Below are 27,520 nucleotides of genomic sequence, written 5' to 3' on the forward strand. Positions count from 1 at the left end.
TAGTGCTGTTGGATACTTTTCTACTACCTTTTGGTGTCTTTCTGGGGTGGGGTGAACAATCTGGTGTCCAATTTCAACTATATTAAAATCTTGGATTTCTCCATTGATTAAATTGGGCGGCTCTCACTTTCAACTTTGGAAACATTTGTGCATGAGTGGTGCCATTTTGGCGTAATAAGGACCACACTTGAAGAATGAATTTGCTACTATTATAGGATTAATGATGATAGGACAAATGATGTGAAATTCCTTTTTTGCTTCTTTGATACAGAGGAAAACTCGGGCAGTATCCCAGCAATAATAGCTTGGGGCTGTATAGAGGGAATGGTAAAATGTGGCTTTGCACTTGCTCGTGGAGAGATACGGTGGAGAGCTTATTTGTGGTAGACATCACCCATCACAACTTCAGAAGATGTGCAGTTTGCCAAGGAGCCTTCATTTGCTGTAAACTGTCAGTTTGATACTGAGTGAATGTTTCAAATTACTTTATTCTCATTTAGATGTTCTCCTTAAACTATACGAAACAGTAAAATACCAGTTTTAGAGTAATCCAGAGCTGCCCCTGTGCCTCAAAGATAAGAAATATTTATTTTTGTGTTTGCAAAAAAAAAAAAAAAAAAATATTCAAAATATTTCCCCATCTTGTGTTGGCGGATAATTTTTTGGCCCTGAACCAATTGCTAGGTTTGTTCCTTCATTTCATTTCAGTAATCTGCCCTATATATTGAATTTTTACTTTTGCTAACTAATACAGAATGCTATGTTTGCAGGTGTTTCCCAAAAGCGGCTTGCTATCTGAGGTGCAACTGCAGTGCTAGCTTCCTGGGAGGTCGGGTGCTGTTGTTTACTGAGAGGAGGAAGGGCAAGTTGGTGAAGAGGTCAGGAGGTTAGCGCAAGAAAAGGATTGACTGCAGTGATGTGTTTGCAGTATGCCAACCCCTATCTTACTATCAAGCACTAGCAGCCCAACTGCTAGGAAGCTAGTGTAATGGCTTCACTGAACCTGACGAAACACTGCTGGTGTTTCCTCTGCAAAAATTTAGCTTTCTGCAAAAATCATAGATGGAATGTAAATCCTTTTGCTAACAAAACTGACAGCTGATGGTTGTGTGACATGGCTGTCTCAGAAAAAGCTGCTGAAGCTGGGAAAAACAAAACAGATTTTGGGTGCTCTCCGATTGAGGATGACCCTTACTGGGTGTAAGATTTTGTGGACTGACACCTAGGGATGATGAGAGTTACTTCCTCTAAGGAAAAGGTAAGATATTTGAGAGAGTAATTCTGGGGGTGTTGCCAGACATCACCCACCCATTTTTTGCTTTTCAAAGGGTAACTCCTCCAGTTAAGTGTGAATCTGATGAAAATAAGTTTGATGTACATATATAATGTGATGTTAAATACATGATGATCGTACCTAATGTGAAACGTAATATAAGCCATACATTTAGGAACACTTGTATTTCGGCGGCAGAGGCAATTACGACCCAATGCAGCCGTTTCTAAGCTGAGGGGTGGGATTCTTCCTGCACTACTGTGACACTCCTTGCCATTCAGATTTGAAATGGCGAATCACAGTCAAGCTGGTGGGCAGTACTTGGGTGGCAGACCTGACTGGAGCCTATTTTTCTCTTGAGCATTTAAACCGGCTGCACAGAGGTTTCAGGATGAAATACAGCTGAGCGGTTTTCACAGCGATGTGCTGCCTTATTACTCCAACAAAGCTCCCCCCCCCATTTTCTGTTGACAAAAGTTCAAAGTCCTTCCCACCTCTAAATCATACAACTTCCTGCCCATTGTTTTGCATGTGTTATTTGTCCAGGTACATACAACCTACTTCTCTGCTATAATAGTACACACATTTAGCTGTATAAATTTTATATTTCAGCTGTATTAGCCTGGAGGTTATGTGGTATTCTATCCATTCTGTGTTGTTTATGTTGACATTACAAGTATTCATGTTCTGCTAAATTTTTATTAAAACTGTCTTGGAACATAATTACATACAAATATGGGATATTTGACTGCATGGCTAACTTTCATTTGTACTTCTGAATACTGGCTTTTAGTACTTTGTTCTAACAATACTACTGCTTGTCCTGAAAGAGCATATGACACTTGGTTCTGTGAGTCTATTAATGACTTAAGTAGAACTAAACACTTTATAATTCTGCATTTTCTTGAATTTTTTTTCTCCACATGAGAAAATGTATCATATTTGGGAAAGGAGTACCTTAAAAAAAATTATGAAAATGGGTTTTCTCATTTAACCTATGATATTTGCACAGTTCCATTCTTCTGTCTTCAGTGGAGTCTGCAGTCTGTACTAAGTTGCAATCGATGTCAGGGGCCCATGGCTTCTCTCAGTATTCTAAACTGGCTTGTAAACATATTATATTGAAGCTGTTTGAACTCTGATGCTTCAATATTTATAAATTGTATTAGGAAGTTTAATACTGTTACTGACCACTTTTAGTCTTACAGTAATTTTAATATTTTTGGTTTTAATCTTGTAATGGTTGGGTATATTTATCAGAACATCTTATTTTTGTAGACCTGCTTGACTTTTCATGGTTTTCTTGTGTGCATTGCCTTAGGTTGCCTCTGGTTGTAAGGTGGGAAAGAGGAAAACTGTGTGTCTTGCCTTTATTATTCTGTGTTGCAGTTTTTAATTACTCCATTCTGAATTTCTTCAAGTTATCTATTAATGGAATTGTTTGAAAACCCACACAAACTTCTAATCTCCAATAATATCTGTTCTACTAGCCTTTTGACTTCACTAAAAAGTCAACTTTCTCCCCCTTCCCCACCCCATTTTATGAATACTACCATTAAGTCCTAATTTTGCTTTTGATAAATATTGTTCCATCTCTTCTATAGACCTGGTTTTTAGTAATGAGTTCAACACCTGTGTTTTGCATGATTTGGATTGTAAGTGATAATATATTAATAGTTGTGTCTTTTCTTAATGGCACAGTTCAGTGTACTTGCACATTAATGATCTCAAATGATAAGTAGTATGATTTTAAGCCCATATGGCAGTACTGTAAACAAGTACGATAACACAGAGAGACACTTAATCTTCCACTTACACATAGCTTTTAGTTATTTGAAGGCTTGAAAAAACCCCTTCATTTTCAATTTTCTGAGTTTGCCTGCCTGATTCTTACTGGCCGAGACCATTCTTAATTCAGTACAGGCTACTGGTGAATGAGTATTTACCCACCTGCCTTACGACAGTGACCTACTGCTGGTATGACTTTTTACTCCTAATTGTATTCTATATTGTGAGTTTTCTTAATTTATGGCCATTGCACATAACGCTTCTAGTCTGAAACATTTTTAAGACTTCAAGCAATATTCCAAACTGCCCATTTTTTATATTATGTGCTGTTATTAAGGCTCAGAAGAACAATAACTAAAAAACAAGAGCAATATAAGCAACACTACATACTTTCATGCTCTTAGGGTCAGTACATACTGTTTGTTCTGAATATCTCAGGATTGTGAGAAGAATCATACAAACAAATTAAATCCCTATACACTAATCTAAATTGTTGCTTTTTCTCGATCATGGTAGTTTCTTTATACTGTCTCTGGGTGCACTACGACATGGTGCAGAAGTAATATTTCTCAAGCTATTATCTATTGTCTGTTTGGGGACCAGAACATTGCCCCTGTGGCACTGGATGCCTGTGCACCAAAGCTCAAGAATGTACAAGTTTGAGTTGAGAGTGTGCAGTCCAGATGTGTAGTCAACCTCTAGGGGCTTGTTTAGTTGTTACCCACCTCTTTGATTCTGCCAGGTTTGTGATCAGAAGGGAGTCTCAACTTCATTTACTCCTCCTTGTTCCTTTGACCCTGAGCAAAAATAACATTTACACAAGATCCTCTATCTATAGATATCTCAGTTGGAAGAATCTTGTGTACTTATGCTTTCTCAGCAAGCCCCAAATTGTAGGACTTCAATAATTTACTAAGTTTTAAAACTTTTTTTGCAGGATTCCTCTGATTTTATGTAAACCAGAAAATGAGATTTATTTTGTAATAACTGTGACAAATTAAGTTTTGCTGTTGCTTGAAAAGATGAGAATGTTAAAGTAATAAGTGATAGGTTGATTGTTAAAATTATGTTTACTTTCAGAGAGAACAGGAAATGAGAATGGGTGATATGGGTCCTCGTGGAGCATTAAACATGGGAGGTAGGGATCTGAAGCAAAAGGCTCTTGTTATTTCAAAATTTATTTGAGACTGTACATGTTACTTATGAGTATTATACATTGAGAAGTATTCTTGAAATATTTATTTCTGTAGTGAATCTTCTTCTTCAGGATTTTTTGTTTCAAATGTGAGTTATCTTAAAATTAGGAAAAAGCAAATGAACACAGTAAATATGGGCTGGTGGGTTGTTACTTTTTTCATTTTAAGACTGTTTCTGAAGAAAAGCAAAATACGAATTGTATCTAATACAAGAAGAAAAGGTTGTGGGTTTTTAAAAATTACTTCTTGAGATTCACTTATTTAAGTTTTTGAATAAGTTGCTATTTATGGAAGATGATTCTGGAAAACGATTGGAAACAAAGTACAGTTAACATTTATCAAAGTCTCCTCATTGTAACTGGCAATAATGAAGCACCTTTGTGAAAATTTCATGCTCTATTAAGTTTAGCACTATGTATACAGTATCACCACAGTGATTTATTATGGGGCAGCACCCAATTGTCTGCTATGGTTTATCAACTGAGAATGTGCTACACTCCTTCATGCTTGAATTCCCCCACTCTTCTAACCATGGCTAAGATTTTGTGGCCATTACTGCTTTCTAGTTATATTTTCTGACCATTCTGAAGAATCCATATTTGGACCTAGAGTCATTATCTAATTATCCTTGTTGAGGCAAGCTGCTCAAAGGGGTGGTAGCTGCACATGCTTCAGTCAGTCTTGGATGAAGCTGATTACCCAGATTCATTTCATTCTAGTTTCAGACCTAGGTTTGAAACTGAAACTGCTTCGGTTGTCTTCAGAGATGAAATGTGCTGAAGGAGTGTAGGAGGAGAGTGATGCTGTTGATTCTGTTGACTAAGAAAGCATTAAACAGTCCTGATTATCTTACGGAATATTGCCTTCTGCATGAGCCTCCCTGGCCCTTTCAGTCTGAATGTGTGACCCTGTTTCTCCTTGCTTCAGATTCCACCTTGTGTGGAGACTGGGCTGGCCTACAGAAGAAGTGAGGCCTTTACCATTGCAACCCTGAAGTTGCTGAATGTCCTGGGCAAACTAAACAAACAATGGATAATAAAGAAGAAATTTGGGTAGAATGGGGGGGGGAGTGTGTATTCTCACTGCTTAAAATTAAACCATGGTTTAATTTGAGCCAGTTAGTATTGGTTAGTATAAATTCTGAAAGCAAAAAGCTTCCTTTTGTGAATGGAAGCTCTAATTAAACAGCATGTGTTTTAAAATGAGCTGTCTGATTGAAAGCATTCTTTAAAAAATTCTTTAAGGTTCTTAGTGCACTTACAGTGAACAAAACTTCTATGAACACTGTCTTTAGAAATAGATCCAGGAATTTTACACACAACCAACACACCCAAATAGATTACAAATAGATTACAAATAGAGTGTCCCCCACATTGAACCTGCTGGAAAGATGTGTAGTTTACTCAGTGAATTTGCTGTAATTTCCAGATTTGTGGACAGAGATGGTGGGCAAGATGTCTTGTTGCCCATAAGTATACAACTGAGGCACAGCATTTTGATGTGCACTTCTGGCAGGTATATTGAACTTCAGGCCTTTATTGAACTTCAAGCACTTTAATGTTGGAGCATAGGTCTTTCCTCTCTCTATTACTAGGAAAGAAAGGGAGAGGCCTAGTTAAGTCGAATTGTCTACATAAAATACAGAAAGCTTTGTCAGCTTTGGCACCCAGATTAATTCATAATTCATACATGTGCTCAAATATTAGGCTTATATGGAATAGAATGAAAGTTCATTTTACTTGTTAGTTTGTTTAAGTTCTTTGTTTCCTTATGTTTAAAAAATATGCACTTGGTTTGAATATATAAGAATCCTACTACTTCATCATTGTTCTAGCCAAGATTAGCTTGAGTAATTTCCCCAACAAAACCGTGTGTGTGTGTGTGTGTGTGTGTGTGTGTGTAAAAAAGTGTAAAAAACACAGTTGTGGCTGAAGAGTTACGAAGTCTAGCTAAGTAGACTTTATTGAACATACTTTATTTGAAGCATTAAAATGACAGCTGAATATCATTTTATAGCTGTCCTTAACCAAATGCATAGAGCATACCATTCTTGTCACTCATCTCTGTTTCCTGTCACTGGTAAAATTAGAATCCTAAATTCTATGTTTCAGAGCCAAAGTAGGTATCGTGGTGGAAACAATATTCTGTTTCTTCATGTTTCTGCCTCCTTTCATGTGAAGCTGGTGTGGTAGAGTAAAGCTGATTTTTTCCCCCCACCCAAAAATCATGCACGTTAACCTCCCTGTGCTCTTATAATCCTAGGCATTTTTCTGCCAGCCCAGCTTTCTTCGTTTAACAGATAGGAAAGACGTACAGGAGATAGTTTGTGTGTGTATAAGGTTCAGATCTCATTCATATGTCTCTTTTTCTATAACATATTGAACATAAACCCCTGCCTTAAATGTAATGGGACACTGACTTGAATATACAAACATGTCCCTAAAATCATGGATCTCGCTCTTGCTATCTCTCCCTGTGTGCACACGAATATTTTTTAATACAGTATGATGATTTCTTCTGCATTTCTATAATGTACAGTTCACGTCTTATCTCATGGGTATTACTATTTTCCACTACAAGTCAATGTGCAGCTGTTCTTATAAATGAAGAGGTTAACTACTTGAGTATAAATAAGTACAATATGTTCACTAAGTTAAGTGGTGTCATACTCTGATTAGTAAAGCTGAATAAGTTGCCTACTACTTGAACATAAGTACCTCTGGGTGACTGCTTTCAGTTTCATTCATTCTTATTTGTGATAGCACATGTGATAGTATCTTCTACCGTAAACCTCTTAAGTTACTTTTATTTGTCTTGTGATTCGAATTTATTTGCTAAAAACCGGGGGGTGGGCGGTGGAGAGAAGCTATGAAAAAGCTGTGTTACACACAAATGCTGGCACCAGGCCTCTTTGGATTGGGGCCAACTTGAAAGTTACTGCAGTTACCTGTATGAATTGGTAACTTTATGGAAAATACGTAGAGCTGAAACATATAAACAGTTTAAACACTTAATTTCAGCAGTAACTTTCAGGAACTAACTTTTTCTTAAAAACCTTTTGGTGGAAGTAAATGTACAGTCTCAAAGGATAAAAGCAATTTGTTCATTTAATTGATGTTTTGTATAGTTTGTTATTGTTGTAAATTTTAAAATTCAGTTAGGACAGCTCTAAGTGTAGACTGTTTTGCATAGATGCCTTTAGCCCAGCACCTGCTGGAAACCAAGGTCCTCCTCCTCCACCTCCAATGATGGGTATGAATATGAACAACAGAGGAACAATGCCCGGCCCTGCAATGGGTCCTGGTCCTGCCTTGGGACCAGAAGGAGCTGCAAACATTGGAGCCCCAATGATGCCAGATAATGGAACTGTGGTAATGTATCACAAAATTTTAATTTTGTCTCTACTTCATTGTGGCAGATCTCTTTGCTGCAAAGATAACTTCACGCTAAAACTAGTTTAGAATAGACCTTTGAGTTAATAAATAATTTAAAAACAAACTGAACTGCAGTCTTGTTGATATTGTTATTGACACTGTATTAAAAGTGATTATACCTGAGAATTTTGTACACAGAATTAATTGCCAAAATTGTTTTACAGCTAGAAGGCCGTTTTTCACACTTTTGCAATGATCAGAGTAGAGGAATGCAAAAACAAAACAATATTTTATAGACAACAAATATAATTAATCATTCTTATTTTGCTGTATTGGGGCAGGTAAACCTGTAATATGATTGCTGTTGAAATGACACATAGTGTGAAGATATCTTTGATTAAGTGAATCTTAAGTACAAATTTAATTTGTTAACATGCTAGTGTTATACAAGTGAGGCTATAATTATAGAACCATCTGTGTGGCTCAACACACGGAATAGCTTGTTCAGATGGTTGGGTATAATTCACAGGTGGGCAGGCTGTGTTGGCAGACTGCATCTGGTTCTTGGCTTAATTTTAAAAACCATCTGCAGTGTGATCAGACCAGACCTCTGGCAAGAACATCCTTCTTGCAGGTCCAGAATGAAAAGGGGTGCCCCATTCAGTCAGCATGTGCTCCCTTACAGTTTATCCCTAAATGAATGTTGCCGTTGGCGAGAAAATGGTTGCCTACTCCTGGTTTAAGTTAACAGATAGAACTTTGTTTGTTGTGTTTTCCTGTATCAGTTTATTTTTGCTGAAAAGTCAAGGTGACTTTTAAACTTCGTCAGTAAAAATGATTGCAGTGGAAACAACAGATGAAGCTCTTGCTGTCTCTGATACTCTCCAATATCTTGAAAGTTGGGCTATTTCTGCTCATACTGATTTTGAAGAGAAGTATATCAGCACCAGTTTTTTCTATGTATTTTACTCAGAATACTGTTTTCATGAGGGATGTGGCCACAGAGCCTAGGGCTTGCCGATCAGAAGGTTGGCTGTTCGAATCCCCGTGGCGGGGTGAGCTCCCGTTGCTCGGTCGCTGCTCCTGCCAACCTAACAGTTTGAAAGCACATCAAAGTGCAAGTAGATAAATAGGTACCGCTCCGGCGGGAAGGTAAACGGCGTCTCCATGCACCGCTCTGGTTTGCCAGAAGTGGCTTAGTCATGGTGGCCACATGACCCGGAAGCTGTACACTAGCTCCCTCGGCCAGTAAAGCGAGATGAGCACCGCAACCCCAGAGTCCTCTGCGACTGGACCTAACGGTCAGGGGTCCCTTCACCTTTACTGTTTTCATGACAGTCATGAATAGTCAGTTTAATAGGTCCCATGTAGCATGCAGAATACTGAAAGAGGCAGTGGGCCTTTATGTCTAACCCTTCTCATAAGGGAACCAAAGGAAATTGGCCTATATTATGTTAACATCTAATAAAGGGAAGGACAATATACAGTGGACCCTCTGGATATGAATTAAATTCGTTCTAGGGGGCTGTCCGCAACCTGAAAAGTCCGTAGGCAGAGGCGCTGCTTCTGTGTGCAGCGCGATTTAGCGTTTCTGCGCATGTGCGCACGGCGAAGCCTGGAAGTATACACTTCTGGGTTTGCTGTGTTCATAACCCGAAGGTTGCGTATCCAGAGCGGTACGTAACTAGAGGGTCCACTGTATTGTGTTCTAAAAGGAGATGAAATTTGCATTTATCAACATACCCTGAATGTTTTGTAGCATAATCATTTATGAAGACTTCTGGAAATGAGCTATGACAGTGCTGTTTGAAAATGGAATGTTTCTCTGAAGCTGGTTATTTTTTCAAAGAACTAGTAAACTTTTCAAAGAAAACTAGCACACTTAAAAAAAAATCAACTACTGTACTTCCGCATTACTATGCAGCCCCTGGTGCCCCCAGAAGGCCCATTCTTGAGTGGGGGGGGGGCTCTTTGGTGTTCAGACCAGCAGTAGAAATTAGGAATTGTTGGAATTCTGTGTGTGTGTTTGTGTGTGGAAGTGTCTTCAGCCTATACAACAAAGCCTTTTGGATCCAAGTGTGAAGGAAGTTTATTACTGTATTTATATCCTGTCTTTCCTCCAAGGAGCTTAAGATGGACGTCTCCCTTCCAGTTTTTCTTTGTGGGTTGAGGAGCTTTGATTAGTCCCATGTCACCCACTGATCTTCATGGCTGTGTGGGGATTTGAAGCCTAGTTTCCTAGGTCCCCAGTCCAACATTCGGTGTCAACTGCAGTACACTGTCTTACATTATTTGCTCAATTGAGCTCTCCAATTCTTTTTAATTTCTTAAATGGCTGAGCCTCTTTTCCAGATTTTTGGAAGGTATACACAGATAATACTAGAAAAAAGACAGCAGTGAAGTCAGATGGGGACTTTTAAAAAACGTATATATTTAAATTAATGCTCCTAGATTCAAAAGAGCATGTAAGAACTTAACTTATTAGTTCAGTTTGAACGTACAAGTTTTCTGAGTATATCTGAAAATGAGTATAATCTCAAACTATATCATAATGCAAAAAATATATTGCAAATTTTATAATAGCGCATTTTGTTGTTAGTTTTTCAGCTGACAACAGGTTTAAATAAAAATGCCTAAAGGATTTGGGGAAGTATGTGGCAGTAGAATGAGCAGGTAGCTAATGGCATCTGGCTCCTTTTTTTCCTTCTCTAAAACTTATTTCCTCTTCTAACTCAAATTAGTCTAACTTGAAATGTGCTATAGCTGGTTTTTACTTACCATTTAAAGTATTGATATGTCTTCCAACAGAAAATGAATTTTGCTTCTGCTTACTTTATTTCAAGAATAAATACTACTTTACACGTATACCGTACAGGAGAATCTGCAAAATATATTTATTATACTTTTATCTCACTCTTTATATTGAATGCTCTGGGTGGCTTAGAAACTGTTTCTCATAGCATTTTTTATCTCTCTTTAAAAAAAACTAAAAAAAACTTGGATGTTAGATCCCTTCCCCTTTTGTCTTAATATACTGGAGGGCGCAACATTAGTTAATTTACTTTTCAGCTTATTATTAAAATAATGACTAAAATTAATTGCTCCTTTCTTCCTTCTATGTATCATCCTGATTCTGCTGGACTATCTGCGATCTTCATGAAAACGCCACTTGGTTCCCCCCCTTGGTTTTATTGTAACTAAAATGGTTCTAAATGGACTTAAAATAGCATTCTGAAAGATTCCCGCAAGGAGGCCCACCACAAATGGGTTCTCCTATGGTTAGTAGGGCAGGCTCCGAAACTCCTCAGCCGGCTATGGGTGGTGTAGGTGCCGTCAGTGGTGGACCCGGTGGCTTTGGTAGAGGAAACCCTGGGGGCAGCTTTGAAGGACCTAACAAGCGTCGCAGATACTGAAATTTATTTCTTACTTTTGAGAAAATTGATTATCTGGTGTTATGCCTTTATAATTTTAGCTGTTACCTTGAAAACGGTTTTATTGTTAATGTAGTCACCAAACTTTTTTGGGGGGTGGGGTGGGGGAGTAAAACTTACTTTTTTGTATTCAGTCTTAGGCTTTAACGTAGAGCAGAAATAATGTGCTTCATTTTGCATGTCTGATGTTTGTGACTTCAGCAAAATAAAATGTGACCATGCTGTGAAATTTGTGAGTTCCATACTTACAATAAAATATAATACAGATCTGCTTAAATGATTTTGAAACATTGTTATGAATTCTTTCCCTTAACTTTCTAATTGTACACATAGATTTTCGTTTTTCTTCAAAAAGCCTATCTTCTGAAAATTAAATGCTTTATAGATTGTGACTGTATGGAAATGAAAGTGCATCTTACAACTCATGGAGCAAATGTTGAGGCTTGTGCAACTTTAGAACATCTGAAACATTCAGTAAGACTTTATAGATCTGTTTTAAGTTGTTCTCACCAACATGTACAAACCTAGTTGCAATGGGAATGTCATAATAATGTATCCTGTGTTCAGCTTTCAAATAAACACTTGAAAAAGTCTTGAAAAATCTCCAAGTAGTAAATATTCACCTGTGGTTTCGGATTATGAATAATAATTTCTTTGCAGGAAACAAAACTCGAATATTCTTTAAGAAAACCAAAATCTTGTTAACTTGGCTGGTAATTGTGTGTTAAAACGGTATTTTGCCCTGTAGTTAAGGGTTTCAATGGATTGTGTAGGTTGGCTGTTGCCTTTGCAGAAGATTCATAAAGAATATGAGTTGGCAGTATAGGTTTGAAGACCTTTCCTTCCTTGATAAAGTTACTTTTTTCAATGCTCTTAACTAGTACTGTATATGTTGTTTATCTCACAGCATGAAAAAATATCTTCCATGTTATAGGGAGCTGGCTTACTATATATATATATACAGATAATGATCATAACTGCTGCTGTTTAGCTCTTGCCATGGGCAAAATGAGTTTGCATTTGGTTGTTTCATTTAAGTACACATTTTCAATAGGATTGTTGGTGCAACCTTTACCTAGCTTTTTAAAGCCATGGTGTAAAGTAGATACAATGTACAAAAGCTTGGACAAAATAATACTGGGAATAATAATATCCTTATCCAAATAATAATAATATCCAAAATAATACTGGGAATTCATATTAAGTAGAGGGATGAGAAGTTACTGACATATACCAATATTTATATACCAATATTGTGATTATACTACAAAATGTTTTTCATTAATGTAAATATTGCATGTTTGCATATGAATACTGTTAGGTAACATTCTATTAAACCTCAGTGTGTTGGAGTTATATGGAAGACCAGTACTTCTGAATAAGTATGGTATATTATGTGAGCTGAGTATGGTTTTGCAAAATATGTGGTAACACCTGTCCCCCTATTTCTATTTCTGCTAAATCAATATGAGTGTTGGACTTTTTAAATAATTAGAAGGAAAACCCTGTATTCCTGGGCCAAGACAGGACACTAGTGACCATATATTCATCAGTGCAACATTTTAGAAATACTGGTTTTGGGTGGGTGTTTTGTTTTACTCTTCATGGGTGCTGCATAATTTGTATAAAATCTGATCTAGATTATCAGTTCCAGGAATTTATATTTGTATGTTGCTGTTTGGATCCTGAAGAAGCAGCCATCCTCATCATATGGCAGGTGTGAAATGTAAAATAATGCAGGAAGATGATAGCCATTTAAACGTAAGAGCAAATGGCTTTTTCCTGCCCTCATTTTACTCTCAACTTTCTAAAAAGGAAAGGTAGAGATAATGTGGATGAATTTCTTTGAGAAATGACTTGTATGCGTAAAATTTTATTGGTGCATTTTCTGATACTTTCTCAAGACTTGCAACACTAGAAAATGAGGTACTTGAGAATGGGCTATATTGGAGAATGTTAGATTACTCTTCTACCCTATGCAAGCAATAGATGTAGGAGGTAAATCCTTGTTAGTAAAAATATTAATAACTAAATGGTTCGCAAGCAACTGATGACCTCTGACTTCACTGTTTACAGTCACCCCACCCCACAACAACTTGTATTATCTGTGACTCAACCCCTGGTGAAGTGGACTATGGTGGCTTATGCCATAATAATTCTGTTCGTCTTTAAGGTGCCACAGGACTGTTGGACGCTTTAATTGATGAAATAGTTATTCATGCAGTTTAATGGATGACTTCCTGCCTTAATGCTATTACCCGATCTCATACAAAATGGTTTCATTAGGTAAATGTGTGAAATGATGCTTCAAAGGGCTTGAGACAGCTCTTGGTGTTGTGAGCCCCATTATCTTCAGTGGAGCACACTTGGAGGAACAATGAGCTACATTTCCTGATGTTTACAAGATTTTAGGCAATTTCCCATTTATTGAACACACATTTAACACTTTTCTATATTTAATTTTGAATGTGTAGAAAATTGTATTGATTTTACTAATTCCAGCATTCACTATATATTTACTGAGGTAGTTTGCATGTGTTTTTTTAAAAAACTAAATGACACCCCCCACAAGTCACGTCATGTATATTTTTTTGAAAGTGTGGTGTCAACTTAAGCCAGTGATAGTTCATGTAAACTTCAAGTAAACTTTGTGACCTAATGACTACTTCCGTTTCAGAAAGCCACAGCACACAAGTTAACATAACAATGGGCAAGATAAAGCAGTTCAGCTATTACTTTAGTTACCACATGTTCCTTGATAACTTTTTGTTTTGGAATTGTTTTTCAATATTAATGTCAAACTTCTCAGTTTTCGCTTTTAGTGTTGGAGCGAAAGCTAATGTTTTCTGTGAACTTTATTTGAATTTTAGAACTCAGTACTTTGTTTAAAGCTAGTTTAAGCATTTTGGTATCCAAAATAAAAACAAAAGTGTTGGTTGAGCTGTAAGCCTGTGTTCAGGTGGCACACTGAGCCCAAACTATGGCTTAGCGTGGCACAGCAGTAGAACAACCAGGGAAAGAGCAAAGCAGCTGGGATCTCCTCTCCCAGATTCTACACACTCATGCATTTATGCTAATCCATGGGTTGGCTTTGTGTGACATGGGAACCAGGCCATTGTGCTAAGTTTTAATAAGCAAAACATTTATTGAACATAACTAAAAGTTAAGTTATAGGTACACTGCAGAAATGTTATCCTGTCACATCATTTTACTGGGATATCTTGTACGGGGATTGAAATAAAGTAAAATTTCATAGAATTCTATAGCATGATTATGATTCTGCTCTAAGGATATCTTCCTACTTGAGTCTGTAACCTGTGAACTTTTAAATTATATGAATCTCAGAATACACACCAATGGTTTTTTATTCTGGTTGTGTTCTTCAAAATATACTTTAGATTTCATGGATACGCAATCAACATAAAATAATGTTTATGGTCAGATTTTTCTGTTTTCTCCTGGTTAGGTGTACTATAAAGAAGAAATACAATGATTAAGTTGTTGGGACAACTTTTCCAGTTTTAAGTGGAAATGAAATCTGACAAAGACACAAATTAGAAGAACTTACTCTGTGGCAGTGAAAATGGCAAAGCCATCCTGTAGAATTGATTTGAGGAATACTTGTCTTGTCCACTGGCCCATCTGATGATGTTTTTGGTAACCTGCTGTGGTTACCAAAACCTCTTGCATCTTATCCAACTTGGATTTTTCTTTAACAGCACCTAAATCAGAAGTCTCCTTTGTTAAAACTGGTCTGGCTAAATTTGAGTTGTAACAGCCTGAGGGTGTTTTGCAAGGTTCTTGTAAGAGTCTTGCCAAATCCTTCCCACATGTTGTGGATTCTACCTTTTCCTAGTTGATTCAAGATGTCAAGTGAGGCTTGTTGAAGCCATAAAACTGAATATCTCCTTGAGGAGAATGGTTCTCCAGTTCACTTGATGCAATTTATAGATAAAAAACTAACAAGCAAGAGTCCCTCCTTGGATCCTTTAGATGCAGGATATAGGTCATTCTTCAGTATATCTTAGTTTATGAATGTGATAGTTGCTGACATTGAGCCAGCTTCAGGATCTTGTGGATGAGACTGATAACACTGGAGTATTACAGTGTTACCAGTATACTAGTGGCACCATTAAGCATTTCCATTTCCTCAAATTCGAGTGAGATAGTGGAATTAGGAATCATAGTTGGAATGCCTAACACGCTGTGCAAGAATTAATAAACTGGCACTCAATCCTGACTGGAGATGATAGTAATAGGTGGGGATTGGTGACTTGTAAACTCTAGATGAGCTCACAGCTTGGTGATACCGTCCTGGATTCCTACCACATTAAACATTAGATTAGATTACTGGAATGTATTTTATATGGGGATTCCTTGAAAATTACTTTGGAAATCACAACAGTTACAAAATGCACCTGTTGGAATCAGATAACTGAATTCTGTCAACCTCTTGTCCTAAAGACAGGCGCATTTGTTTTACAGGACAAATTCAGAATATTTTGGTTTGAATTTTAAGACCTATTGCGTATCTGAAAGAACTTAGTGTTCTTTATCTAACTTCTAGCTCCTCCTTGGTGGTAGCACCCCAGTCGTGCAACTCTGTGTACAGGGCAGGTCACTTGATGTTTCTCCATGCAGACTTAGGGGGCAGGTGAAATAAATATGTAGTCATCAGACTTGGTTGTTAAGCTAGAAAATTGTTCATTGATCTGGGCTGACTGTTCATTATTTGAACTGACTTATGGTGTGTGTATACTGATCTCTCTTGCTTGTTTGTTCCAGCTTGGTATCTTTTGTTATAAAGCATTTAGAGGAGTATATACTGGAGCACTATAGAAATTTGGGGTGAGATCCAACATGCAAGGCAACGTCTCTTCTTCCCTCCCCCCTGCAGCTACCAGCATGCCTCCAAAAATAAGTTCTGGAGGGGTGGGAGACCCCTGGAGCAGATTTTGGTGGTGTGGTGGGGACTGGAAGAAAGAAAGAAACAGGACGTCCTATTGCTTAAGTAGGAGGACATGGTTCGATGTCGTCCTTAGAAAATACTTCAGGTGACTTTACATTTGACCTGTTGATTTTATATAATCCAGAAATCTGTGTTTGTCTTTTAAAACAAAGGAAAATAAATGTGTACTTCTAAATGTTATTCACAAGGTGCCATGAGTGATAACAAACAGAAAGGACCAAAACAGTCCTTCACGCTGCAACTCTTGTCTAGAAGGAACTTGTAACTTTCTATCTATATTAGATTAATTTCTACTAATGTACTTAATATTTTTGATTGTATCCGACTCTCTAGTACGATTAGTTTACAGCAAATATACTAAAAGACAGTGCTTCGGCTTCTAAAGCCAGGGAAGTATCTGCAGCATCCTCTGATGGGTCATACAAAAATCACCACTTTTACGATACTTTTAGAAGCAAGAAAAACAGGTGAGTCATCTTGTATATCCTGATCTTTCTCCTTTCTATGAAACTGGCTTTGTGATTTTTTAAAAAATTGGGAACTAATACACGAAGTTTAAGTTGTCATCATAAAAAGATAGAGAATTGAATCTAGGATTTTGCAGTTAAGGCCCTTCAAACTTATCTTTATTCAAAGCAGTGTGTGTGTGTGTGTGTGTGTGTGTGTGTGTGTGTGTAAATCCAGCATGGAAGCTTCTGCAACATCATGAGTGAAAACTGCATATGCCAAGGTTTTTTGCTAATATACGTACATTTCTAGTTCATCATTAATTGAGAACCAGAAACGAGTTTGAAAATGATTTGATTCTTTGCTACCTTTGGGGTACTGTACAACTATTGATCTTTGCTATTGCCCCTTTGATCTTAGCTATTGCCCCTTCAGATATCTTTTAATTTAGTTATCATTTGGATAAAAGCTAGTTCTTGGTCTGTTCTGTAAAAGTGATGTTTTCAAAAAGGTATTTGAAAGGTTTCGTTACAGTTAAGCCATTTGTTACAGTGTCCACATTCACTTTCCCCATTGCTATTGTCATCCATACTTTCTCACTGCTTATAAACAAAGAGTGAGTAACTCCTGGAATGAACTTTCCACATTGTTTTACTGGAAATTATTTAGAATGTTAGCAAATGTTACTGTTCTACATCTTGAGCATCTCACCTGGGGGATAGATATGAAATTCCACTGTTGAACAAGGAATAAGTATTCAGAAACTCTTTAATACCTAATATTACTGCACCAAACATTCCATATAGCTAGATATATAACTGAAGGTAAGGAGGGTTTTAGTCACCAGTGGCTATTGGAGTAAATCCAGCTACAGTATACCGATTTAACCAGTCACATTGCTTTTCTTCTGTAGTGTGTCTGCAGTGGCTTTTTAAACTCTTGGATTTATTTAAGCTTGTGGTAACTATATCTCTTGGGGAGAAAAGCATATGGGAGTGGGATAATTTTAGGTGGACAAACAGTGAAGGAAGGAGAGGGTTAAGTACAGTGGTGCCCCGCAAGACGAATGCCTCGCAAGACGGAAAACTCGCTAGACGAAAGAGTTTTCCGTTTTAGAGGTGCTTCGCAAAACGAATTTCCTATGGGCTTGCTTCGCAAGACGACAATGTCTTGCGAGTTCCTGCTGGGTTCCCCCCCCCCTTTTCTAAGCCGCTAAGCCGCTTATCAGCTGATCCGATCAGCAAATAAGCCGCTAAAAGCCGCTAATAGCGCTAATCCGCTAATCCTTCAATGGGCTTGCTTCGCAAGACGAAAAAACCGCTAGACGAAGAGAATCACAGAACGGATTCTTTTCGTCTTGCGAGGCACCACTGTATCCTTTTCTCCACCCAACTAGTAGCTGCTTCAACCTGTAGGGGGGAAATCCGGGAAGCTTGTAATTCTGTATGACTCTGGAGAAGGGTTTTGTTTAAAACCTTGTGTTTAGGGTGAAAAGGACTTTATAATAAATTGTAATAAAAGCCACTTGAGTGACTGGCCAGCTTTAGCATGTGAAAAGATGTAAAAAGAACTGAGAACTAATCCAGATCAGTTCAGACGTTACATAGCGATAAGATCAGCATGGTTTGTGGCATGAAGAAACTGGTTCTTTTCTGCAGTGGTGCTGATTTCCTGGAACACCGTCTCCTTTACCTCCTCCTCTGAGAGGTGTCAACCGTGATGTGCTTTAGACACCTTTTGAAAACTTCAATATTTAGATTGCACTGCTCAGTATTTTGTTCTAATATTTTGATTCTGGATTTTTATTGACAGTATGTGTTTTCATTTTATTTACATCATTGTCATGATGTTATAATTTTTACACTGCTTAGAAAAGTGTGTATGGGGGGTCTATAAATTGATTAAATAATTTATTCTTGATGTTCTCATGTTTAAATCACTTTGAGATACTTTATAGGAAGAGATTTATAAATAAAATAAGAAAATGAACAGGAAACACTTTACCGTGGAAAAAGTCTGATCGAGATGTTCTGTTGGCAAGATGGATTCAATGTCAGTTTTTTTTTATCAAAGCAAGGTGATGCTTTTCTGTGGGAAGATGAAGGGCTTTTGAGATTTCAGTGTCTAACCATCACAATGAGGCAAAAACATGAAATAAGACAATAGTCGTGTTTAGATTCAACAGGAAACTTGGGCTTCCTATTACATGCAATAGTCTCTGGTTCACATTCTCCTCCCCCTTTTCATCTGAACTTGTCACAGAAAACTGTGTCTAGTATGAAATTGGAAGGTAAGCTTGCAGTCTTCTGCTGTGGTGTGTGAAAGAAAAATATGTATTTGTGTGTGCATGGAAGGCCTGTGCTTTTAATGGGAAACCATAATTTCCTGTTGTATGTGGATCTGGAAAACACATTTTAAAATGTAGGGTTTGAAATTATATTGACAATGCTTTCTGAAATAGACACTTCCCATAAAGAAAATTGCAAACGGATTTCATTAATATAGTACATGGACTGACTGTCTCAGATTAAATATATTTCCTATCCTATCTATAGTAAATTTGCAGAATAGTGGATGCTGTTGAACACTTGGTGAAATCAGATTTCCTTTCCCTTCAGATTTTAATCTTTACAACTAGAATTCATACTTTTATGGAAAATGTGGTACTATAATATTCTGTGCTTGGGGTTCTTTTAGTGCTTCATTTAAGTCTTCATTAAGCCCTTATATAATTTACCTAAACTAGATTTCTTGAAACAGTGAATCTATGAGTACTGATCCCATTGAATAGATCTTAATTTAGGTGGGACTAAAGTTGTGTATATAGTCAACCTACAGGTACTCTTCCATTACTTAAAATGAACTGTTCATTTATAGCTACTCAAAAGTATTTTTGCAATACCTTGTAATGTATATAGGTTAAAGGTTTTTTTATTTAAGAATGATTTTTTACCTCATTAATATACATTGGAAGTGGTTTTGTTTGAATGACTAATTAGATAAACACATGGTAAGGCATAGTTTATTAAACCATGGTGTATTTGGTCATTTGAGCTGGGCCCAGTGACTTAAGCATAGTTTATTAACTATTAATAAACAATGTTCATAAGCCATGGGTAATTGGATAAACCTTGATAATGTTAACCATGGATTAGCATTATATGAACCTGGATCACAAATGGGTCCTGGAATTCAAGAACGTTATAACACAGGTTTTTAAATGTGCTATTCAGCAGTTTAATATTGGTTTAGCAGAAGACAGCATAAGTCAACAACAAACATTGGACTCTATTTCATTTTTACAAATTCTTGCTGGTCATTTTGGAAAACTAATTGTTCAGACATACAGTAGCATGCTCTTGTGACCTTTGTTCTTCGTGGATTATGTGAGGAGATGTTCAGTAAAAATGCTCATTTAGTGTCATATTATGTGCATAAACCTGTTGATTAAACCATAAATTTGTCCTTATTAGATGTTTTATAAAATATAGGAGCATATGAAAAGAACTAGGTCGTATATATGTGTTGTGGCAAACTTCCTCTCCTTTCCCTGTCATTCGTGCACATGCATGATGTGGCTTAAGAAGTTAGATCTTCAGAAAGACTTAAAACCTGCTGACACTGTTTTGGAAGTGGAACTAGGACACTGGCCTTATCCTGGTGCCTCCTGCAGTCAAAGGTAAGATTAGACACAGAAAGGGTGATGCCAAAGACATTGTGTGTAATTTTGCATTGTGGAAGAATTCTGAAAATCATCCTGTAGGGATGTGATCTAATGTTGAAAATATGGCAGCCCAAAGGGGTGTGCCTATTATCATGGGCATTTTGTACTCACCTGTAAGGTGTTTTTATTGGACAAAGGGCCATCTAGTGGTCAAGGGTGGGAAAGTAGGTGTGTTTCATTGCCAGTGACCTTAATCCATATTCTAACAAGTCCAGCTTCAGGCAAAGGGCAAACAGCACATAACGGAAAGGGGGCAATCAAGCCGACTGCTTCCTCAGAGAATAAGCAAACAAACTGGCCAGTGTCAAACGGCGTAACATAACATGGTGCATGCAGGAAACACAAGCTTAGACAAAAACCTAAGTAACAACAAATCCCAGAGAACAGGATAAGTACAAAAATAACAGTCTCATAAGCAGGAGAAATGCAACCTCTGAGCTATCAAGTCAATGTAGTTAAATACACTTGGAAAACAGAAAAGAATGGAAGAGGGCACTCACAGGAGAAATGGAAAAAGGCGCTAAGCCGGAGAGATTCTGAATGGAGTTGCTGGAAACAAAAGAGTACCTACTGGTGTATTTTCTGTCCTCAGCCACTAGGTGGCAGAGGCCTCCCCCTACACAGCTCTTTGTTCAGGGGAAAATATACCAAGCCAATCAAATATTTAGGATTCTGCTGTGTGCTTTTGAAAAAACCAGAACAGACACTTCTGTTCATAACTTTCTAACAATCCTCTTAACTAGATTTATTTGCATCTGAATTGGGGTGAATGTTATTAGGGGAGTATGGATATTCTCCCTCAAAGAGTGGGTTGCCTTCTTCATAGCTTCCTCATATCTCTGTACTTTTAGGATTATCAAAGAATGGGTCAAAGAATAAATCTATTAATTTGTAGGAAATTTGTGTGTTGAAAGGGTGATTTCATGCCCCCAAACCACCCACTTTAAAAAAATATTTACAAAATGCAGATACTATATGGGAATCCCTACTCCGTCTATTATATTATGATCATTTGTCAGAATTATGATTTTTTGTTAACTTGATTTTCCAAATTAATTGTTTCATAGGAATGTAACATTTTCTGTACTATTATTCAGAAGAATCCAAACAGACTTGAGAATTTTGCAACACAAATATGCTGATTACTCTTGATGATTCCTAAACTTTCACAAAAGTTTGTGTCATGTTTATTGGGACCTTATAGAAGATTAAAACCAAAAAGACACATCATATGAACATAGAAACTTTGCTTGCTCATGTAGTAGATATGAAAATGACATATGCAACAAGCAGTGCTTTGTTCTTCCAGTTTATCAACTAAATCTACAGAGTTGAAACCAGAGAAGTGCAAGCAAAAGTTCACTTCTGCAACGAAAGTCCACTGCATCTCCTTTGAAAAGCTGCTTTTGAAGGGTAGAATTGTGGGAAATGGGCTCTGAGGGGCTTGAGTTGAGAAATTGTAGAAGTGATTTGGGGGGTGGGTGTGAACTGTCTCATGCAAGGCAATTTGTGGATCCAACCCAAAAGTCTCTTGGACCTTCAGGTATATTTCCCTCAGCTCCAGCATACTTGTAATTAGTCCTTAAAGAATACCCCATGGTTTTTTCCTAATGGTTGCAAGTAAAAAGAAAAAAGAAAGACTACAAGTGAATACCTTAGTTGCTATGGTCAGGTACTTTCATTTTTGCCAGTGTGTTTGCTGTCCATTTCAGATGCTGAATTGGATTTAATTTAGACCTCTGCTTTTGAGTTCACAAGTATTTTTTTAGCAAAATTGCTTGGTAAAGTATTGCTTTAAATTTTACTCAGTTTTGGGAAATTGGACTTGTGACAGATGCAGGGTGGAATTCAAAGTCGTACTCCTTGAACTGTTCTTGCAGCATTTCAGATTGTCTGAGGAAACAATCTCCCCTGACCTCCCCCTGCACACGGTTCCTGTTGCACTGTCAGGACTCATTGTGCTGCTTCCTGCTAAATCGCTCAGCTAAACCCAGCTCAAAGAAGATGGAAGATCCATTATACTACTGTTTGGAAAGACAGCATTCCCTCCCACCCTTGATTTATATGTTTATTTAAAATGTTAATCTTCAGCCTTTTCGGACCTGGGATCCACTCTTAACCCAAACATGAATTTGAATATTGAATATGGCAGTCATGTTGGTATTAAAGCCCACCTTTTATTAAGCTGCAAGCCTGTAGTGGCTGCAATGCACCAGTTGAAGGCCAATGGGTTAAAATATTTTGTGTTTTTGCCCCTAACACCTAAGGCTTTACATGGGACTTAAAAAAAATATTATTCAGACAAAACTTCAGAAAATCCAAACATCAATAATGAAAATTTATTTTAAAAAGGCACATTGTATTGCATTCACATTGCCTTATTTGGCCCAACAGTAACTAAATCCACAAAGAATAACGTATTCTGCAAGCACAGAACTGCTAACGTCCAGCCAACACAAAATGGGGTAACGTGTCTTTCAGATTACATGTAATTGAACATATTAGCACCAGTGTCTCTGTCCACCCAAACTCAGTTGGTTGCTACATATGGTTGAGGAAGACACTGGTGTTGCGCTTATGGGCACATGGACATCTTTTTGGCAGCTCTGTGTGATACAGGATACTGGACTAGATGAGCCTTTGGTCTGATCTAGCAGAGTCATCCTTGGGTTCTAAGAAGTCAGTTTATGAGTCGGTTTTCCCATAATGTTTAATTTTTTGCTTTGTGTCTGTTGCTGCCTTGGCCATTTTTAATTTTTTTAAAATGGCAATATTTTAAATACTCAGAATGAACCATGTTTCGTTATCCTTCAGATCCCTGAAGACGTTTGCTGAAATTGCCTGTCTTGTTCATGTACATTCGCCATGTACAGTGGTACCTCGGGTTAAGTACTTAATTCGTTCCGGAGGTCCGTTCTTAACCTGAAGCACCACTTTAGCTAATGGGGCCTCCTGCTGCCGCCGTGCCGCTGGAGCACAAGTTCTGTTCTCATCCTGAAGCAAAGTTCTTAACCTGAAGCATTATTACTGGGTCAGCGGAGTCTGTAACCTGAAGCGTATGTAACCTGAAGCGTATGTAACCCGAGGTACCACTGTATGTAGAATTTGATCCTGAAGGATAACTATTCAAAATGGAAGACAGTTCTGTATGCTTCGGTGATGGTCAGCCTTCCTGTCAGCTGTAACCCACAGGAAGTCTAAAAGAATGAAATAGTACCAGTCTAGTGTACTCTTTTGTATATACACATGTGGGCCCTTCCCATTTACTGAGGGGTGTGTCTGTGTGTGTGTAGAAATTTCTGGGCTGACAAACAATGCATCAGCACAGTCAAGGAGAAATAAATGCCTGACACTGTTGCTCTCTCTGTCACTTGTGGTGGCGGTTACCCATGAGGTAAATTTGAAAAAGTATGTGGTTTTACCTACACACCTACAGTGAATGCTGTTATCTGTTACTGTTTGTCAGGTTAAACCAGTGTACAGTCCGCGGATGCACATCTAGGATAACTTTTATCTTGGTTTGTTTGTTTTTACTTATGTGTGTCCCCCCCAAAAAAATAACTAAGACAGGCGACGTACATTTCTTCTCAGAAGTGGATTTCCCCCCATTTCTCTGTGGACGATAGTGGACATGCTCTGATTGCAAAGCAATTCCTACTCCTGGCCATTGAGTCCACAGCAGTGGAACGTCCTTTTCTGATCAACTATTGTGTTAGGTAATTTTTTTGCAATTTTTATAATATCGAAGTGGGTGGGTTCTGAAATTAAAAACATTTAATTGAGTATTTTGAGACAAATATAAAGGAGTCATTTTTTTCTAAAATGTTAATAGTACTGAAACTAAAATGAGGGATGAGAGAAAATATGAAAATCAAGAAACCCTTTTTATATATAGTATTGAAGGTAGAGTGACTTTTTTCACTGAAATCTTGTGAATTAAAGATAGGGGCCTGATACTGAAAGAGCTTTCCATAAAGAAACTCCTCTTTTAAAGTCTGGTGTATCACCACGTCCGTGTATACTTCTGTCTCGCTGTAATTTATTAGGGAAAATAGACAGTAGAAGGGGGATTACAGCCTAAAAATTGAGGATTTTGTTGTATTAGGACATAGCTAAGTCCAAAGCATTAAATATGTAAATCACAAGAGGCTTGGATTTTAACTTCTTAAATGTCTTAGAAGGTAATCTGTTGATAAGTATATGAATATACATTCATACTGAAAGTTCAGACTGTGAGGCTGGCAGAAATGACCAGAAAGATAGAGGCTTAAACCTTCCCTTCCTTGATGGTATATCAAACATATTGACACACTGGACAAATCAGAATTGTAACTTAGTTAGCTTTTTACTGAGTACCGAAGCATTCAAAATTTGTTTCAGAAAACCTTTTAAAGAACAACGGAGATAGAATGTTTAGAAGATCAAAAATATACCAATATTGTGTTTAAAAATGAGAGCTTCCTCGAGTTTTTTGGGCCAGCAGGCATAAGAAACAGATGGTAGGTAGCATGTGATACCCTTTTCACATAAGACAAACTGGTGATGCTCAAAGCACAACCTGAAACAAAGCAAACCACCTACACACCTGAAAAAGCAGGCAACATCCCCTGGAAAAAACAGGCTACACCCAACCTAATCAAAACTTTATTTATTTTTTAAAATGGTGGGGACACAGTTCCTAAGGGCACCATGGTGTCCACAGACACTATAAGTATAATATACCTTTAACACAGAAATTTATATTCTCACTACTTGTCATTTTAGGAGGGGCTATAAATGCCAGTGGTTGCCAATACTGAACCCACAAGCACACATCCCTCCCCACCCCCTGGCCTGCCTTGGTGCCTACAAGGTGCTTTACTCTCCCTCCCCTCTGGTTTGAAAGAAGCGCTCCATTGTAACCAGTGTGTAAGGTTTTGCTGTGTATGGTGCCCATGACAATTTCCTCTAGTTTTCAAATGAGCCCTCAAGCCCTCCCAAAGTTGGAAACTCCTGATCAACGTACTTCTGCAATCTGTTCTGGCTTAGCGATGCAGTGTGTATTCTGTAATTGCATGGAGCACAATTCACACTGGGGCAGATATGTGTAACAAAACAATTGATACATTTCCATGCAATTACTAAGTGCCTTTGGGTGGGGAGCGGGCAAAGAACTGGCAGGTTGGTAGGGAAGATATTGCATAATGAAGCCAATTGCACAGAAAAGGTTGTCTGATAGTGCATCCCTTAAAACTGGCATTGCGTGTTTGGGGTAACTTAGTTTTTTGAAAGAGATTTAGGCCACCTTTCAGCAATAGGTGGCTTTCAAAGAATAAAACAACACCAAATGTAATGAAAAATAGGATTAAAATTTCTCAGATTTTTGGCAATTTGCAAAGGCTGTCTCACATTGTTGTGCATTTAATGTGTGGTAGGCTTACTTCAGCACGATTTTTCATTCTATCTGGGGACAACCTATCTCCCTGTTGCTCATTATCATTCCCCATATCCAAAGTGAGATGACCTGTCCGCAAGGGCAGGCCATTGTGCCTTGCTCACTATTCAGAGCAAATGCTTGCTTATTGTGCAGGCTGCTCTGTTCCTACATATATATGATCAATGGCGAAAATACCAGCGGGAAAGTGGTGGATGGGATGGTGTACTTCTAGTTTTAGTTTTCTGAGTTGAGATCAAGCAAACTATATTCTGCACCATTCATTATACATACAAAGCTAAACAGCTAGCTAAGACTCTTCAGTGGGTGTTATAAAAATGTGACTGGAATGTGAGTTATACCTCTTTTGGATTTTAGTTCAAGCATTCATTTTAAAACTATTACCCAGTTGTAAAATTGAAGTAGGTATTAGGATTGGGGTTGAGGGGAGTTGAAAAAAATGAGAAGCAGCAATGCTTTTACCTATCCAATTCCCATTCTTGATTAAAAGCAGCAACCCTGGTTTAGTTTAAAAGGGAATACCGTCAACAGACTATATATCTCTCTTTCAGCAAAACTTTTGACTTACTCACACATGACATCTTCCTAAATAAACTTGAGAAATACGGATTGGAAAGGACATAATGGGGCTACAAAGTTGCTTGAAATACTGCACATAAAAGGTAATCATTTTAATGGATTGATAAAGTGAATGTAAGTTGATATTGAAAAGCTTCAATTCCAGGAGTCGATCTTGATTTCAGCATCATTGCTATACCTAAGGAAGGAATAAACATCTTGCCAAACTTTTGGGGGATAAAGTGAACATGACAATTTAGTTCTGATTGGGGAAATTATACTGATCCACATTACTGAGCAGTACTGAGTTCGCAACACTTCTAAAGTTTCAATTTTATCAAAACCTTGTTCGGTCAGTATTATCCACATATTGCAGATGGGCTGTTGAGGTTTTAAGAGGATTATCTGGTGTAAGGCAACCCAATATACTTGCCATCATTTATGATGCTTTTACTTCTGCGATCGGGAGCAAAACATTCTTCTAGTGGCTCAAAAGATCAAACAATGTATATATCTAAAAATTACATCTTGCGATAATGAGATTAAAGAACATAACAAAATTTAAATAACCATACAAAGGAGGATATTGACAAGCTGGAACGTGTGCAGAGGAGGGCAACCAAGATGATCCAAGGGTCTGGAAACTTAAGTTTTATGAGGAACAGTTGAGGGAGTTGGGTGTGTTTAGCCTGGAAAAGAGGAGAAGAGATTCAATAGCCACCTTCAAATTGGCTCAGTTGGGGTCATGGGTTTGAGCCCCACATTGGGCAAAAGATTCCTGCACTGCAGGTGGTTGGATAAGCTCTCATATGGTCCTTTCCAACTCTGCAATTCTATGATTTTAAATATCTAAAGGTCACATGGAGAATGGAACAAGCTTGTTTTCTCCTGCATTGGACGGTAGGACCTGAACCAATGAGTTCCAAGTTAAGAGAAGAGATTCCAACAGTACTTTCTAACAGTAAGGTCTGTTTGACAGTGGAAATGGACTTCCCCAGGAGGTTGTAGATTGTCCTTCCTTGGAGGTTTTTAAGCAGAATCATAGATTCTTTAGTTGAGATTCCTGCATTGCAGAGGGTTGGAATAGATGACCCCTGAGGTCCCTGCCACCTGTGGAAATCTGTGGTTCTATAAAGTTAATAGGCTAATCAAAACGTCTCAAATATACTGTACTTTTCCGTGTGTAAGACTAGGTTTTTTCCTTTAAAAATTATTTTAAAAAGTGGGGGTCGTCTTATACATGGAGAGTGCATAGTGCAAATTTTGTTAAATTTGAGTCCCCCCAAAAAGGGGGCATCTTATACACAGAAAAATACGGTAAACAAT

At 37.7% G+C, this 27,520-nt stretch overlaps 2 protein-coding genes across 4 annotated transcripts in view; one reads left to right on the forward strand and one right to left on the reverse strand.

Moving 5' to 3' along the window:
• Positions 1–27,520, forward strand: part of PSPC1 (paraspeckle component 1) — a 58,100-nt gene that overhangs the window by 24,379 nt on the left and 6,201 nt on the right. The window contains exons 7-9 of one of the 3 annotated variants that reach the window (XM_081199366.1): positions 4,142–4,199; positions 7,450–7,628; positions 10,859–11,665. The exons of 1 other annotated variant lie outside the window; for it this stretch is intronic. In XM_081199366.1, the coding sequence (XP_081055492.1) occupies positions 4,142–4,199; positions 7,450–7,628; positions 10,859–11,044 (423 nt within the window). In that variant the 3' untranslated portion in view covers positions 11,045–11,665. Of the gene's footprint in view, positions 1–4,141; positions 4,200–7,449; positions 7,629–10,858; positions 11,666–26,187; positions 26,299–27,520 lie in introns of those variants that run through there. One more of the 3 variants, XR_014009508.1, reaches the window with a different exon arrangement.
• The window catches only part of MPHOSPH8 (M-phase phosphoprotein 8), a gene marked incomplete at its 3' end in the record, with an annotated part of 59,314 nt that overhangs the window by 2,731 nt on the left and 29,063 nt on the right, over positions 1–27,520 (reverse strand). The gene's annotated exons all lie outside the window — the stretch shown is intronic.

This window comes from Podarcis bocagei (assembly GCF_964188305.1).
Source record: "Podarcis bocagei genome assembly, chromosome: 6".
Taxonomy (NCBI): Eukaryota; Metazoa; Chordata; class Lepidosauria; order Squamata; family Lacertidae; genus Podarcis; species Podarcis bocagei.